Here is a 15,463-nt window from a genome sequence, read left to right on the forward strand (position 1 = left end):
GCAGACTCAGGGCTCTAGCTGAGAGAAGTTATGCTCGTACCTGCGGCTAAAGCACCAAGGCCATCTCTGTGCAGAAGTGAAACGGCTCTCTGCCTGGGAACAGATCACCAACGTACATTTTCCTCCTCCATTTTCACAAGTAGCTTTAACCCTGCCTTTTATACTTCTGACATCAGAAGCATGTGGCTGTCCCTCACCAGCGACAGCGAACGCTGGGCATTAGAAAAAACCCCAGAGGAATGTCATGAGGTATGCAGCTTTTGTTGCAAAAAACCCCCTAAAAACCAACCAAGCAAACGAAAACATTACCTGGTTCTCACCAGTAACTTCTTTTACATACCTCATTTCTCTGAACTCATTTTTCTTACCTGGGTTTCACATCTGTTGGGATTTCTTTCTTAACATTGAAGAGTTTTTTGCTTTTCTGTTTCCCTTGAGACATTTCATTTTCATGTTTTTCAGGCATGGCTTGTTTTCCCTTTTGCTTTTCTGTATCCTGTAAAAAAAAAATGGACACAACTGCTGAGAAGGATTAACAAAAATGCCTGCTATATTATAGTCCTGTCTGAAGGCAGAGACACAAAACCAAACATGTAGTAGATACACACATCACATGTATAAAAATGATAAGCTCCTTTCTTCAAATCTCTCTTTATTGTGGGTCTGTCAATTTTTCAGTCTTTGATTTACTATAAATTATCTTTTGGTGAGTATGAGTATTAACTCATGTCACTTTAACTTATACTCATATCCTGACTGGGGTGGGTGCTGACAGTGGTAGCAACAGACTGGTAGCTTCTTGTTTTTAGGCACTGGGGAGCAAAACCTTGCCTTTTGTACAAGAAAAGTTAAGTCAGGACTACAATACAGTTACACACGACTGGCGATGTGGCCTGAGAAGGCCACAGCCCAGCTGCACCTCAGAGCACTGCTGCCCCTGGGTCCTCGACCAGGTACCGTGCGTTTCAGAGTAAGGTGATGCTGCTGCAACACGCAGGCGTGAGCCCGGGGGGCTTGTCTCTAAACAGGGCAGCTATCGGTTTAGGCACTGGTGACCCCGCCCGGGAGCCGCCTGTGGAGCGGGCGTGCACTGCTCATGCGCAGAAGGACCACACACAGCACAGATGGGAAATGGAGAAAACAGAAACGTGGTTCTGTGTTCAGGGTGCATAGGGCCAATCGGGGGAAGACATACCGGGCCGAAGGGCAGAGCTGTGGGTATGGGGGGAGCTCCCAATACTGGGCAGATGAGCGTCCACCCGACAGCATCCGGCTGCACGGTTCTGGCAGCCTGGATTTTAACAGGTCACACAGACCGATCTATTTAACTGCAGAGAAAGGGTAAAACAGCCTCCTGCCCATACACCTTTTGAGCCTATTCTGAGTCATGTGGTATTTCCGGAACACCCGACTCGTCAAGAACTCTGTAGACTGTGAGCCCCTACAGGACAAGAACCTGGTTCTTTTGTCCATGGCTGCTTCTCAAGCACCCAGCACTCAGGTACTCAACATGTATTTGCTGAATGCATGGGTGGAATAGGGTTGGAAAAGACACACATCCAAGAGAAAATGACCTCCCAAGATTGAAATCCAGTTGGGAAGAAAATGCACAAAACTGGCAAACAGATCAGTCACAAAGAGACAAGAGCACACGAACTCTACACAAGAGTGCTGAGGGGGAGGCGCACAGACTGCTCAGCCGGAGAAGGGTAACAGGCACGGGGGCCGCAAGTCCTGAGCTGCGTCTGTAAGGAAGCAAATGACAGGGCAGGAGATGGGACAACCAGGAGAAAACCAACAGCAGAGAAGGGAGAATGATGCCAGTGGGTGCACAGAGGGGGTCCGCTGGAGAGGGGCCACTGAGGAGTGGTTAGGAAAATGCCGGAAAGGCAGAAAGGAAGTGGGGCAAAGCTGTGGAGCAAGTCTGTGCTGAGAACGCTTTCCAAACGCTTATTCATATCAGAGACGGCTGGGACCCCACTCGAGGATCAGTAGCTGGCATTCTGCTCCTCTGTAGTCATCTGTCACAGAGGAGATACGGGACACAACGCCAGCCCCATCCCTGACATTTGGCCCAGAGCACCCGCCAAACGCCAGGGATGCACAGGGGAGGGCGGCTGGCCAGAAAGTGTCACGTGTACATTTTATTTTAAAAATTAATATATGTGGACACTGCTGGGTATCTTTAAGAAATTATTTCTTAAGCCACTAGATTACGACTGAAAAAGAATTCTGCTCTACAATATTAAAGGCTCAATTTGGATCATTTTAAATTTGAAATACAGTTACTTAGAAACAGAAATGCCAGAACAGAAGTACAGCCTCACTTTTCTGCATGCCACTTATAACTCACACTCCCTGACACAGTCACAACAGTAACGTTACCCTCCATTTATCTCATGGCCACGGTGTCTGGACGTTTTGCAGTGTTACCCCTGATGCTCGAGGCCCCCCACCCCCGGGAGCGGAGGATGAGGAGTGAGGCGGCCTCCCGGCGTGCCGAGGTGCGCTGGGTGGGTGCCCGGCGCCGGAGGCCGCAGTCCCTGTTCTACCTGCTACCGGGGCCCACTGTAGCAGCGGTGATCCAACAGGACACGGCCAATATAATCCATCAGAGCGACAGAATTCCTCCTCATCTTCTTTTGATACTTAAAATCTGAGACAATTTGCATGAGCCAGGGTCGTTACTATTCCAGATGGTCCCTAACTTTCAAGCTGTGTTTCCAGTTTCTAACTATTTCACCTTATTAGCAGGCTTCCTAATTTGCTCCCCGGGGGAAGTGAAGACATTCACGCCCAGCGCTGTGGAGCTTCCGCAGGGGAGTGACTGCCTGGGCGTGTCTGTGCACTCTTGAGCACTAGCCCTCAGGACGTGTGCGCGTGTTGAACACAGCACGTTCACTGTGTGTGAACCCTGCTCTACGGGCCATCCTACCTCCTTGAGGAGCGGGTCTGTGTCTGGGTTGGAGGTCTCTGTGGTGGTGGAGGAGCTGTCGTCGTCGGCCAAGGAGTCCTTCAGCTCGTCTTCCTGGGCCTTTCCCTTTCCCTTCTTCTCCTTTTCCTCTTGCTTTTTAGGTGGTTTTACCTTGCGCTGAAGAGGCTTTCCTTTCCCTGGGGATGACAACCAATGTAAAATGACACTTGATTTTTAAACAGCTTGGAAAACAAAGCCATTAAAACTTTTTTTGAAGAGACTGAACTCTGATTAATAACTGTTTCTTTCTCTACTTCAGTTCTTCTCTAAAGCTTTTGAAATCATGTTTGACTTTTTGATTAGAATATTTTAAAAAATCAGCTTCCTCGAGGCGTGAGTTATATACAATAAGATACACCCATTTTAAGTGTACAGTTCCATGAGCTTTGGCAAACCCACTAGTTGTGACAAATCTGTACGTCTCTCAGAAGACAGCTGACCCTTGAACTGCAGGGGGTTAATCGGTGTATAACTTAGAGTGGGCCCCTCTGTACCCGCAGGTTCAACCAACCAGGGACGTGTAGTACTGCAGTCTCTACTGCTGAAAAAAAAAATCCATGTATAAGTGGACCCGTGCAGGTCAAACCCTTGTTGTTCAAGGGTTACCTGTACTTTTATGTCCCGGAGGGTGATGTAGCTTTGAAAAGTCACAGACGTGAAAACTATAGATCCTTTCAAATCTTTCTGGAGATGGGAGCCTGAAGGTGACACGGGATGAGCTGCATGTATGTCACCTGCAGGGTGCTGAGAACCCCGGTAGCTGGGTCCAAATCCCGGTTCTTCCCTAACTAGCGGCGTGACCTTGGCCTCTCATCTGCAGACTGGGGGAGACGACCTCACAGTGTTGTGATGAGGAATTACATGAAGCCCTTAGGACAGTGCCAGGCATATAAGTACCAGCTAATGTTATATATGAACAGAGGGTAAAACAGAACTACGAAAAGCCTATTATTTTATTTTAATTTTTTCAACCTTAGCATTGTATGTATTTTATTATTATTTTTTTTTTGGCCACGTGGCATGTGGGATCTTAGCTCCCCTACCACGGATCGAACCCACGTCCCCTGCATTGGAAGCACAGAGTCTTAACCACTAGACTGCCAGGGAAGTCCTATTATTTTAAAAGATGTGGATGTTCCCAAGACAGATGAGAAAACAACCCTCGACACATCTGAGTGCCTGCCGTTTCCCAGGCAGTGCTGCGTGTCCTGGGAACACAGCGGTGAACACCAATAACATAACGCCAAGAGCCCTCTCGTCTGCGGCAGAAGGGAAGGCGCCTGTCCTGCTCTGGCCCTGAGAGCCCTCAGATTTCTCAGAGTCTGTGTCCAGCAGTTCATGCTGAAAGCACTTCAAATTTTCCCGCATGGCCGACATTAACCCCCGTGCAATGCATTTCTCACCGGAAATTATACCTTTTTTATCATGCTCAGGTTCATTATCTGTATAAATAATCTGTATTCACAATAACCTGAAACCTCCTTAATAAATAGAAAAGGTCTGGAAGTGATTTTTTAAAAAAAACTGGACTCAAAATTTGAAGCCATAGATGTACAAATAAAGGAGAAAAGGAAACAGCAAACCAGTAGTTAGTTAAAAAATCTTATTTCATGAAAGAGTAGTTTACACTTTTACCTCCAAATCCCCATCTTTTACTGACTTCTTAATACGCTGCCCGTGGACGTCTGTCCCCAGCACCTTATAGAATGTGATTTTGGCAACAGCCCAACTGTCAGTGCGGGTGACCTCTAGAACCTCTCATTCTACAAGACCTCTCGGTTCCACTGGACTCTTTGGATTATCCCCCTCCCTGTCCCTGCTGGAGCCCAACATCATCACCCTCTTCCGGTACTATGATTCTTCTGACACCTGGCTTCATCTTTGCTGGTGTTCCCTGGAAATCTGCCCTTGGAACTTCTTCCCTTTCCTTTCATATTCTCCTTTGGGGCTGAGCTTTAATTAATTTGACATAAGCAATTCAAATCTAAAACGTCCCAAACTGAGTTAAACATTCTAGAAACATCTCTTGGGTTCTCAGTCTAAAATAATGGTTCTTGCACTTTAGAACAACCTAGGAAGCTTTTAACGAACACTGCTCAGGGCTCCACCCCGCAAGATTCTGATTAAGTGGTTCTCGGTGGGACCTGGACGTGGGTATATTTTGAACAAGCTACTCTGGTGGCTCCACTATGCAGCCAGGCTGAGGATCACTGCTCTACAGTACCAGCATCAGTCCAATCACCCAGGCTAGTGGCTACCTCACTGTCATGTAGGATTTCTGCTGCTGCTTCTATTCCCAAGTTCAAAAGTTGGTGGGAGAGGAGAGGGTGCTCCTTCCCTAGAGAAAGGACTAATGATCTGAGTGGATCAGATGGACAGGCCCACACGTACCCGTAAGCAGTCCCTGCTCCCTGCGAGGCTGCACGCTCGGGGGTGGCGTCTGTCTCCCTCTCGCCACTGGCAAGCTTGTTCCCACGGGTCTCTACTCTTCCTCAGGGCCCCCAGTTCTTAAAGTGTTTTCCCAGACCAGCAGAATCAGCATCACCTGGGAACGTGTTGGAAATGCAAATTCTCAGGCCCCTCTCTAGGTGTACTGAACCAAACCCGGGGAGTGGTCCCGGCAATCGGTGTCAACAAGCCCTCTTGGGGACTGGAATGCAGGGCTGATCTGAGAATCCTTGGCTTGGGCTATAAATTCCACACAGATTTATGAGACCTGAGCTGGGCACTGCAGGCACAGGATCGGCTGCCTTGTTTCCGGTTTCTCGTGACCTCCCGTGGGAGTCTCAGGAGGAAAGGTACCCGAAGTACAGAGCAGAATTTGGGCAATTCCGAGCCACCTGGATGAGATGGTCCACACAGCCCAATTCCACCGTCACGTAGCCACTCAAGTGGATTCCACCTCTAAAACCTCTAATTCCTTTCTTACCTCACTGCCCCTTCCTCAGCTCAGGGCTTGCCTGTGCCTGGCCTACTGTAACGGACTCACCTTCCTGTTGTCTCTCCGTATACCTTCCACCCTGCCGACAGCATTACTTTCCTTTTGAAACACTTCTTAAATACAAAAACTTGATTCTCTCTGTTTTCTACAGGATGACGTTCAAACTCCTTTACAGTCTGGACCCATTTATCTCTCCAGGTCTGCTCTAGCCTTGTCCCGAGCCCTTCCTTAGCCCTTGGCCCATCGTGGAACATTCAGTTTCCAGAGGCCAAGCTACCAGTTCACACCCCCGTGCTGCTGCTGGGCACAGAAGCAGGAGTAGGAACCTGGGAAGTGGGAATAGGAATTCTGAGGGAGACCGCCCTCTCGAAGACAAATTAACTCAATACACAGTGGAGGAGACTGGAGGTCTCCTAGCCTTATGGGAACCATGACTTAACTGATACGTGATCAGTAATAGAAAATTAACCCATCCAAGTAAAGACGGTACAAGCTGAAGGGAGAAGCAGCTTAGTAAACTCAGAGTATGTTTCCAGCAGTGACCAAAGGAGAAGTATACCCGACAGGAACGAAAGGTTCCTCAGGCTTCACACCGCTGCCTGGATAAACTGTCCCCGAGGCCACTCACCCTACGTCTACCCGCCCCAGCATCGGCGAGCAGACTCCTGGCTGAGGCTGCTAGCTGACCTACTGCGGTCAGCGCTCACCCCTAGGCTCCATTCCTTGTACAGTCTTAGCACCTGAAGGGCAGAGACTAGGCCGCACGGAGCTCTCCATCCCCAGTGCCTTACATGGCTCAGCACGCAGCAAGCGCTCAGCCAGTGCCTGCTGAGCCGCAGACATGAGTTTCGTGCCTTTCTGAACAGTGAAATACACCAGCAGTGTGACCTGCTCTGAGACTTGCTGCCCCAAGTCCAGAAGCTTCTCCATCTCAATCCTTCAGGACACCTTACCCAGGTTTCAATCCAGAATCACGCTTCACTCCATTTACCTAACATTCTTGAAGTGACAAAATTATCAGACTGGAGAAATGATTAAACCTCCAGGGTTTAGGCTGGGGGGAGGGGGGGAGTGGGAGGGAAGCGGGTGTGGCTAGAAAAGGGCCCGTAAGGGATCCCTGTGTCTTGACGGCATCAACATCAGTATCCTGGTTGTGACGCTGTACTGCAGTTTTGCAACATGTTATTGGGGGAACTTGGGTAAAAGGTACAAGGGATCTCTCCGCATTATTATTTGCAACTGCATGTGAATCTATAATTACCTCAAAAGTAAAAAAAAAAAAAAAAAAAGTGTATGTCTCACTGAAATTTAAAAACAAAAAGTCCCCAAGAGGTCACATGTGACCAAGTCATGGCATGTTCATGGCGTGGGTACTAATCCTTGCTAAGTACATTAATCCTTCAGAACACATCAAGTGTTGTTTACTTCTAAGAAGCTAAACACATTTTTTTCTTTTGCAAATAACAGGTCCATTTGGCCTGAAAGCCACCCTTCCAAACTCTATTCCAACTTTTTTCTCAACATGCCAAGGACTGGATCTCTCATTCTAACCTCTTGTCCGTCCGTGAAAAATGGGAGATTTACAAATGTCTACCTCACAACTGACCACTGGTCCACCCTATTCCACTCACTGAAACAAACAAAAGGAACATAGTTCACGGAAGTGGACAATGATCTTCTGACCAATTCTTATAACACAGACACTCTAGGCATAATTACCTGAAATGACAGGCTGCATTAATTACAAATCCCCTATTCTTAGACACTTAGTTTCCAATTTTCACTATTATAAAACATGAGGTATGTAAGATCATCTCCTGATGTTAAATTTCCAGATATGAGCTTACTGGTTTTCAAAGGACGCACGTGCATTATTTTATTTTTATAGCTTTTGACATACTTTAGAAAACTGGCTGCTTTCTGCAATCCATGAATACACAAACTTCTTTTTAACAAAGCTACCACTGAAAAATTTTTTTTCTGTATATAATCTATGGCTCCTAGGCTACTGATACTTCTAGAGATACATAATTTGAATGCCCAAATTAGAGAAAGTGAGGAAAGTCATTTGACAGGTTAAATTCTAATCATCAACAATGAACTAGAAATCAGAAGATAAGCCTGCTAAGGATATGACAATGACCATGAGAGGCTGGCCAGTGCTCTTATGTGACAAGCTCTCTTGCCCTGGTCTTCATGTCCTGACTCCAGGGGGCAAGAAGAGGCCTGGTGTCCCTGTGCATCCTTCCCCCCAAGAAGGGTTGGCCATGGCTGGCTGAAAAAGTAAACCTGGGGTGCCTTCCGAAGCCCTAACCATCTATCTCAAGCTGCCATCCCCAAACACACAAGTTCTGTTACGAAGTTTCAGACCTGGAAGGGAAGCAGGAGGTCCTGCTTGGACTCTCTGCATAAGCTTCTTCTCCACCTAAGCTCCATCATGGGCAGGAAGGTGGTGGAGAGGTTATGGATGCCTAACTGGCGACTGTGAGAAGTGGTACTTTATTGCTCCTGTGTGTGTGCTTCTGGGGTAGGAGGCCTGAGAGTAAACAAGAGGTGCAAGTTAGAAAGTGGGCCCCAAAACCCACCTCACACTGCTGACAGGTGACAAGCACTCATCCAGACTCAGTGGGCGAGTATGAAACCCTGCCACCCAACTCGGACAGGGGCTACTTTCTGCAGCTACTGCATCTTGGTGAGATGACAGGGTCAGCTCTCCTCAAAATGAGGTATCCGGTTGGTGGATGCTCTTAAAAATGGTCAGAATGAAATAGTTTCTTCATTACTTTAAGGCCTAATTAAGTATATATTTCCTAACAGTTGAGAGGATTCAAAACTCTTTATTGACAAAAACCATTTGTCCCCACCTGCAGGACCCCTGGGAGCTAACCTCAGTGGGTACAAGAACACAAGGCAGGCTGCTAAGTGTTTGCGACCGAGCACCACACCACCTGCTGCTGACGGGTCCGGCATCTTCACCTAACAGTGATGCTCTGACCCTTATGAGATAATCCAACCACAAGTGACTGTACATACACCCACAGGCCCCACAGATGCTGTGTGTGTGGGTGAGGCTGAGCGTACATCTAGGAGGCATGATGCGGTGGGGAGTTAAGATTCAACGTTACATGGCCAATATAAAGCATCTGTGTGAAGAACATTCCCATTCTCTCTGCAACAAAGACACAACGCCCAGTCTATCACCCAGTGTCCTCAGGTTCCTCAGCAGGACTTCAATGCCAGCAAAGTCTGGTTTTTCAGATGAACTCTCCTGCCTCCTTTTCCTGCAGGAGAACTATATAATGATGCTTCCCTTTGGACTCAGCCGCCAGGAAATTTGCAGCTCAATTTAACCCTGAATGGTAACAATGAACTTTATTCTAGGTTTTTGTTGAGATAGCACCATAATTAAAAACAAACAGATAAAACATCGAAAACTACTTTCTATCTTTGATTCACTGTTTTACATGTGCTTTAATCCTTTAAACCACCACTAATCATTTTAAAAGTAGGCAAACTATGAATTATCAATTAAAAAAAATATGCCCTACTCATTTACTTTTTTGTCTTCACTAAGAAGCGAATAAAGGAATTTGTAATCACTAGTTTGGGGCAAGCTGCTTTGGTTGTCTCTCTCCAACTTTAAATCGTTTCACTTAATGCCCACCCAAAAGAATTACTTCAAGACAATTTCAATTACTAGCAAATGGTTTCTCTGAACGTGTGCAGTGCCCGGCAGCTGTGGACCTAAGCCAGGCAATGACAGTTACAGCTGACTGAAGGTTCGGAAGAGTCTCTAGAGGATCATCCATTCTGACAGGAATCTGTCTTTCTCCTCATCTTCTGCCTGTTTAAAAGGTCTAAGTGAGGCCAATAAACAGTACAGACCAACATATGATTTATTTGGGTCAGTACTGGTCATGTAAGTTTACTTCTCCCTACTTGTTCTGAAGTGATACATCAATATGAGTATGATAACCTAAAACATACCAAAAGGTCCCTATGAAGGAACTCTTCAGGAGTTCTTTAAGCTAAAGTAAATATTGTTTTCAAAAATCAGTAGCAATTACCGTCTTATTTTGTCATATTAAGTTCTGTGCTTAGATAGTGAAGATACTGGTTTAGCCCACTAGAAGGTAGAAAAGAATTTCTATTAAGTGAAAAAAATTTACATCTATCCCAGGAAAGGAATTACCTATGAATTTGCGGGCAGACCCATATTCTCTTTTGTTCTAGTTTTCCTTGTATCCTTAGAAGGCTGTACATACCTTTTGAAGCACTAAGCAGAACTAATAAGATACACGGGACTGAGACAAAAAGGCTGCACAACCAAAAACTTATGCAGCATACAGAGTTCAAATGTTTAGGGTTTTCATAAAAGTATTATGTTTGATTAGATTTTGGATTTCTTTATTCTAGAAATAAAATATCATGGATATTCTAGGGCAAACTTAATACAACTCAGTGCTGGGAAAGGATAGCTTCTGTCTTCCCATTTAGGCATTTCTCTCCACTACGTTTAAGGGCAACTCCCAGCTGCCCAAAAACCCACTAGATGGACATTACATGAAATTCCTAAAAATCTTATATGTTCTGGTATAATGTTGTAAGTCATATTTCTAGTTATTACTTTAAAATGTATATCTCAGAAATAACTAAATTTCCTTGTCAATTGCATTATTATGAACTTTCATCAAATCTTTAACTGTGGTCATTTTTAAGTCTTTTGTCATTTACAGACAGTTCTGGGTGTACTCTGATGCTTTTGCAAAAATGTTCCTATAAAAGAGTTTCATCTTCAAGGAATTCATGGAAAAGACTCTGACAAGTACAGGTTTCTGGTAACTGACTATACTGCTGAGCTGAATGAATAAACATTTTCAGAACTCTAATGGAAAACTGATGAATTCATAAAAGTGCTAACAAAAGATCAAGATGAAAAAAAATTAATTACATGGGACTGAGTGAACTGATGAGGAAGATTATAATTTCTGCGACTTTCTGTTTGAATAAAACAAAAACAAAAAACCTACTAGATGAGCCCAGCCCCAAACCACCCCCCAAAAACATTCATTGGTTACACTCCCCTAGTGAGTGGGATTGTAATGGCTCAACACGTTATCCCAGTCTCCTGCGGATACTGTTAAATAGAGAATCTGACTCGGCAGTCTGGGTTGGGGCCCAAGATTGGACATTTCTAAAAGCTCTCAAGTTACGTCACTATTGCTGAACCCTGGACTTCCACTCTGGGCAGCAAGGCCTCACAACACTTACCCAATACCCTCTCTTCCAGGGCGGGGTGGGGAGGGCTCCTCTATGTAGGGGCAGCCACCATACATACTCCCTGTCCCGGTGGCAAGCTGACCCCAGAGGGCCGGCCTGCTTCCCCAGAGCCGATGCTAGCCCTTCTCTGTGCTCACTCTTGTCCAGCGTCTCTGCCTTTGTTGGGCGAATCAGGTTCCCTTCACTCCAAGTGCTAACTACCTTGGCCTGTGGGGCTGTACACAGTAATAGGGGAGAGAGCAGAAAGCTCATCAGCCAAGCCCCGGGCTCCACCAGTACTTAGCAGCTGCCCTGCTTTGCAGTGAGGAGTGTTTACAGTGGATTTTAGTTTCAGCTCTAAATCCAGTCTGTCTGTTCCCTTGGCGGGCGGCCCAGAGGCAGGAGGGGTGACCCATCAGATCTGCACCCCTAGGACCCTCTACACACACTCTGCCCAGCCTCGACAGTGGAGCCTGCACACCCCCCAGCATTCACTGAGGAGCCTGGCAGTGACTCATGGACACCTTGGACTCTCAAGCTCCCATCATCCAGGCCCAGGCCTGGCCTGGTGTAGGTCGGGATGACAATCTCTTATCAGTCACTCTGAAATCCCAAAAGCTTTCAAAGCTTTTTCTCCCCAACTCATTTAGAAGCAAAACCTCTTTTGGTGGCACAACTGAACGGAACTGACACGAGGCTGCTTTTACGGTCTCATTAATCTCATGGCACATCATCGTATACCTTTCTGAAAACCTGAATTCCAACACAGGTGGCTCTCGAGTGTTGTATAAAGGACGGTGGACCTCTAGGTCTGCGGCCTCGCTGGTGCTGACGGGCTTTACTTCCGTTACACCCCCATACCTCACTTCCAGGCTGCACCTGAGGGCCTGTTACTGCCCGGAACTGCTTTTACTCCCAAACCCTAAACCCTCACGCCTCCTTTTCACACCTTGGTCTCCTCTCATCCCCTTGCTTCCATCATCCCTGTAACTTGACTTGTCCATTCTCCCTGTCGGTGGGGCTCCTTCTGTGTTAACGTCCTGCTAATTCCGCACAGCGTGGCACGCCCACTGTTCTCCTGCCAATGCCCCACGACGTTCTCAGCCCCGGTCTCTCTGCTGTCCCTGCCCTGCAGGGCGCCAACCCCCCCGTGTTCACTCTTCACCCGTGGGCTGCACAGCCAATGGAGAAGAGCGGCACAAGCGTGAGGGAGGCCACAGTGACCCTCAGCTGGGTCCCCGATGTTGCCCGAGGGACTGCTCTGCAAATCCAATTCCCATGTCCTGTGGACTCCCAGCCTACAGAAATCTCAGCTGTTTGAGGTCTGATTATTCCAGACTTCCTCTACCTTCTGTTTCCACCCTACAGCTTCTCCTTCGGCCTCAGAAGCTACCAATCCCTCTGCGTCCACACGCCTGTGGAACACGTGCCCTTGCATACCCTGTGGAGCTGGGTCCCACCCACCCACCCACCTCCCTGGGCCGCACCAATTACCTACTCAAACGCGGCTCCTCCTTGTGGAGGACGTGGTGTCGTGCAGCTGCGAGCGGAGGGGTCGGGTCGGGCCTGGGCTTGGCTCCTGTGTCTGGCTGACGTGACCCTGCTTAGACTGGGCTTCCCCCCTGCAAACAGGGTCAGCACAACGCCCATCACCAGGTGCCCGAGGCACTTGCGGTCGCGTCTGGAACGTCAGGAAGCGCTGACAACGCTGCTGCTCTCAGCTCTACCCCCCTTTCTGTCCTTGGCCCACAGATATTTTCAAGCAACATGTCCTCCTATTTTTTTTCTTCATTAAAAATACTACTGCAAGATATACGCATCTTTTTTTTTTTTTTTTTTTGGTTAAAAATCAAAGAACATGGAAACTACAGATTAAAGCGTAACCTCCACCCCTCACTCACTGGCCCCTCACACGCACACCAAGAAGCGGCCACTGGTAACGGTCTGGTGTGCCATGTGTGCTCTCCAAGCCACAGTTACCTGGCTTCTAGGCTCACTTCACAGAGACTATTCTTGCCCAGGTCCTCCAGGCTCTGTGGAGCTCGGTTCTACCTCTGCTCTGGCCTTGCTGGGACATGCCAACCGCACCTGCTACCTGCTTCCTGCCACACTGTCTGCTGGCCTTGTCCTCGGGATTCTGTCCTCAGCTCTCTGCTTATCCCATTCCTCACCCTCAAGACCGAGTTCCAAGCAGACATTCCCGCTGGGATGTGCCACAGCCAACTGCAACCCAGCAGCCTAGTGATGGCAGCGCCATTTCCTGCTCTAAAAATCACAGCAGTGCCTACCCCCACCATGTAAGTAGAAGCTATTCTCTCCACTTTAAAGGTAACAAACGGAGGCTCAGAGAAGTAATTTTCTCCATATCACACAGTTAGTAAGTGGCAGAGCCAGGATTTGATCTGGGTCTGCCTGAAGGTAGAGCCTGGCCTTGTGAGCCCACACCACTCGGCTTCTCCCCACCTGAGATAAAGCTGCCCCTCAGACTGCTAACGGCAGAAACGAGGGTGGTGGCAGATCCCACTGTTTCTGCAGTGAATGCAGACACTGAAAATGGCTGCACCAGGCTCAGTGCGTTCTCAGGTTTTAACCCTCAATCCAGCAATGGCCCCTGTCCAGTCCCCAGGACTCGCGTGTCACAGGAGGAGAAGCCACAGAAGTGCAGAATCTAATGACTGTCCAGCTGTAGGGGCCCTGCTCAGGCAACCATGAACAGAGGGCATTTCTGGGTCCCATCTCCCGGGAGGAAAAGTGACTGCTGGGATGACCAGAGAAGTGACTGGATGGCCTGCAAGCCATCTACCCAGAGAGGGCAAGAGCAGGGAGACCCCGTTCATATGAAGAAAGGTCTTTCTGAACAGTCTTCAAAAGCCAGGCGTCACTGAAGCTCATTACAAGGAAGATTTCTTTGAGCTACTGGGGAGGGCAGGGGAGAGAACAGGGTGCTTCTGAAAAGAGAGGGTTCATATTTAATGTAAACACGAGACTATTTTAGCAGGGGCACTGGGGTAAGCTTTAGAGAGATGATAAAGGTTCCACCTGGCTAAGAGCCTATGGTTTTATCATCTATCACTATTTTGCAACCCCAAGATCAACGCCCAACTTTTTTTTTTTTTTTTTTGCGGTACGCGGGCCTCTCACTGCTGTGGCCTCTCCCGTCGCGGAGCACAGGCTCCGGACGTGCAGGCCCAGCGGCCATGGCTCACGGGCCCAGCCGCTCCGCGGCATGTGGGATCCTCCCGGACCGGGGCACGAACCCGCGTCCCCTGCATCGGCAGGCGGACTCTCAACCACTGCGCCACCACGGAAGCCCGATGCAGGGGACGCGGGTTCGTGCCCCGGTCGGGGAAGATCCCGCGTGCCGCGGGGCGGCTGGGCCCGTGAGCCGTGGCCGCTGGGCCTGCGCGTCCGGAGCCTGTGCTCCGTGACGGGAGAGGCCACAGCAGTGAGAGGCCCGCGTACCGCAAAAAAAAAAAAAAAAAAAAAAAGACTGAGTTTCTACATGTATGTTATACTTCAATAAAACCACTTATTGAAGAAGAAGAAAAAAAAATAACTAAGATCTGGCTCTTTCCTTCTTCCCACACAGCAGCAGTGGGAAGGCTACCAAGTGGGGTGGCCGCTCATGTGAAGCTGGTAATCACTGCCTCCTTGTGGGCTCAAGAATCACTAATAACGTGGTACCCACGCTCCATCATTACACAGCTTTTAGTAGGTCGACTCTCGGACCACTGTGAACAATAAAAAACATTTTTAAATTTTAAACTTTATGTTCTAGATGAATGGCCCTGAAAAGAAAAACGGGCCTATGGTGGTGTTAGAGGACTATCTTAGACACAAGCAACAAGGTGCTCACTTTGACTGCCAGAGCCTCTCTTTGTGGTAAGAAAGGATAATATATGTTTATTTTATTCATGCTCTCGATAGGAGAAAAACACATTATGTAGCTTCATCTAATTTATAAAAGGAACTTTAAGCATTCATTTAATATTACTATAAAAATTACCCTAAAATATGTAAGCTCTATTAATAATGAGATAACAACAAAAAAAGATTTCTGTGGAAGAAGTTAAATATTATTCAAGACTTTCTACTGTTTTACAAATCCAAATGCAAGTAATTCTAAGAAGACCATGTAGAACTAGTCTTCGTATCACTGGAACTAAGAAATTCTCTAAAAGAAAACTCCCGGATTCTGGGGCATCAGGTTTCTTCTGGCCTCTCAGGGCTGCTAGGTTCCCTATTCCCTGTGCAAACCAAAGGCAAAAACTCCTTGGTACCTCAGTGAG

General features: G+C 47.6%; 1 protein-coding gene across 2 annotated transcripts in view; it reads right to left on the bottom strand.

The window, feature by feature from the left end:
* Window positions 1-15,463, bottom strand: part of TMEM131 (transmembrane protein 131) — a 200,809-nt gene that overhangs the window by 14,474 nt on the left and 170,872 nt on the right. For both annotated transcript variants that reach the window (XM_081254464.1, XM_081254463.1), the window contains exons 32-33: window positions 2,936-3,111; window positions 369-496 (exon numbers count right to left, since the gene is read on the bottom strand). In XM_081254464.1, the coding sequence (XP_081110590.1) occupies window positions 369-496; window positions 2,936-3,111 (304 nt within the window). The remainder of the gene's footprint in view (window positions 1-368; window positions 497-2,935; window positions 3,112-15,463) is intronic.

This window comes from Mesoplodon bidens (assembly GCF_964165515.1).
Source record: "Mesoplodon bidens genome assembly, chromosome: 14".
Taxonomy (NCBI): domain Eukaryota; kingdom Metazoa; phylum Chordata; class Mammalia; order Artiodactyla; family Ziphiidae; genus Mesoplodon; species Mesoplodon bidens.